General features: G+C 47.9%; 1 protein-coding gene across 1 annotated transcript; it reads right to left on the bottom strand.

The window, feature by feature from the left end:
• Nucleotides 1-86: 86 nt before the first annotated feature.
• Nucleotides 87-2,122, bottom strand: Pmar_PMAR021329 (conserved hypothetical protein; the record flags this gene model as incomplete). The annotated part of the gene is made up of 12 exons (XM_002770597.1): nt 87-199; nt 282-376; nt 520-601; nt 648-702; nt 754-863; nt 911-983; nt 1,031-1,107; nt 1,158-1,244; nt 1,450-1,591; nt 1,643-1,746; nt 1,794-1,936; nt 1,978-2,122. Coding segments are annotated over 12 exons (1,226 nt in total), but the record flags the coding sequence as incomplete, so codon positions are not given.
• Nucleotides 2,123-2,582: the final 460 nt, after the last annotated feature.

Here is a 2,582-nt window from a genome sequence, read left to right as displayed (position 1 = left end):
ACGTTGGGCTGCAGAGGAAACAAGGCAGCATGGGAGAACCTATCGAGCACAGTAGAGCCACCAAGGCCTGCATATAGAGGACTCACTTGCCGTCTCTCGGGAACATATCCATATAACAGTAGCCAATAAAGTGATCATCAGCAGCGTCATTGACAGCCAGGCAAACGACGTCCTCGTGCCACACTGGCTGGTCCGTGACCTGACAGGGCCCCTCACTGTACCGTCTTAGTATAGATTATCGCATTGCGCTTCTCTGTTGGGTGTATGCTGTAGGAACTTACTCTATTGAACTTGAGGCCCAGAATACTCTCGTAGAGTTCCAACAAAGTCTTCAAAACATGTTCGAAGGGGAAATACTGTTGTATGAGGAGCTGATCTGAAATCAACGAGCAGGATGGAGGAAATCACTCTCCAGTGTATTTGATTCCTTAGGCGAGCTCAGGACCATCCATCACTGGAAATTTTCACACGACACCGTGTACAAGAATTTCCCTGGAATTTTACTCTACCACAACTCACCCACAGAGTAGTTCTTCTCCTCGACAAGGTTCCGATAGTAGCTCAAGTCGTAACAATCAAGAGGTTCGTCCATGCTAGCACCCTGGAGGCCAAGACTGTCGATAAATGACGATTAGATGATGACTCACAGTGTCCTCCTTTCGAAGCTCCTTCAGCAGCTTCTGATCGCTCGTACCACGAGTTCTAATAAAAGGCGGAGCGATGCAAGGAAATTCGATCAGCATTTCACCGTACTTGACCTTATCCTCAATACCATGTAAGAAATCCCTCACAGTGGGAGCGTTCTTGGCCATCTTCAACTCAGTGGCGAAGTCAGCATGTGAAGGGTAACCCAAAATCGCGGCCTACCAAACGGCATATGGGAAGGCCCTTCCGCGTCTTCTCCGCTTACTCTCTCTTTCCTGAGTTTCACGAGCTCTTTGAGAATCTCGGTGTTATCATCAGCACAGCGATTGTTGAACGCGCTAAGTGATAAAAAATGACCACAACTTCGCCGATTTCGAATATTTACAAGTCCATCTTCCTGCGGGTCTCGCGAACTTTGCACTTCTTGGCGATCGGAACATAGTGGGGGTATTTCAGAGTAACCTGATGGGAGTCGTCGAAAAATGGAGGTACCGGGGATCGAACCGGGGTACTTTGTATTTCCCTGACTCAGTTTTATCCAGCGTCTCGAGGAAGTCGTCGGGCATGCCATCCAACTCCTCCTTAGTAAATTCTAGTACCTAGCTCTCAGCCCTCTCGCGGTGGAAAGATGATCAGTAGGGCGGAGGACGGACCCAACTTCACCAACCAACACGGTGTATCGCACTACACTTTATTCCCATGGTATAAAGTCTATGGCATAGACTCTATGCATTACCATCACTGCTACTATCCCCGAAAAGAGTACTCCTGGAAACTCCGAAGGGCATTGGTGCGGATTCTTACAGTATTTTCCTCGCCTAGATTTTTATTAAACTTGATAGAAAGTTCGGACATCCTTTTCTTCATCTTCTCTATCTCCTCTCTGGCGGCCTCGTCAAGATGGAGACCATTACGTCTGCCTTCCTTAATGGAGCGATCGAGCAACCTTGAAAATGCACAAGTCGGAAGATTCCCGTACGACCGGTTGCCAACTGACCTCTCGCTTTCAGCATCCATCTCAGGATGTTGCTCTTGCAGAGCCACTAGAACATCGAAAACATCCTTGCGCATGGACATCTCAACGAGATGCTCTGACAGTTTCTGCGGACCAATAATTAACATGTGGGGATGACCGTGGAAAGACTGACCTGATCGGCTTCAGAACTGGCCTCTCGGATGTCCTTGTCGGGAGAGACGTTCTGGAGGAACTCCATGGAGCTGTAGCGGGGATAAAAGTCGACCCAAAACTCATTGGGAACGCCGAGCACGTTCTCAACGGTTATGTCGGACCCTGAAAAATGCAATTTGAAGTGAGAAAGAAGGATGGTATACCCTTCAAAGAGGCCAGACGATTGTGCATGTCCGTAGACTCTTTGATGAGCTCAGCGGTCCGAGTCTTGATGTCATCGACCGTGAAATTGAAGTTTAGTCTATTCAGGGTGGTACTAAGGTGGGAACGACAGTAATGACGATTCATTCACTATGGGAGGATGATGATTCGACTGGGTAATCCGTAATGACCTCCTCGCGAGGTAGGTTAGAGCTACCATGAGCACACTAAGGCCTTCTAGAAGTTGGGTCCGAGAGAGGAGACTGATGATAAACTCACCTCATGAAACGCGTGAGAGGTCTGATAAGCGATAGGCTGGAGAGTGGACGGAGGGCCGCTGTCAACATAAAAAACTGCCAAGTACGATCGAAGGCCAAAAAGCGTTGATATCGCCAATCGTCCAGAGGAAAATTGTTCCGATGGTGACTACTATTAATGTGATGACCAAGCTGGCGGAGCGATGAAAAAGGGGACAGTTTACTAGTGTGTACGCAGAGACTCTTAAGTTATTCCGCATATGAACTGCCGCACTTTACGAAGGTCTGAGGTGATCCCTATGAATTGAACTAAAACGAAACGATCTGTTACTTTACACTTCATGAATAAA

This window comes from Perkinsus marinus (assembly GCF_000006405.1).
Source record: "Perkinsus marinus ATCC 50983 genomic scaffold scf_1104296964290, whole genome shotgun sequence".
Classification (NCBI taxonomy): Eukaryota; Perkinsozoa; order Perkinsida; family Perkinsidae; genus Perkinsus; species Perkinsus marinus.
Note: the sequence above shows the minus strand (reverse complement) of the source record. Positions and strands in the feature narration are given on the sequence as shown.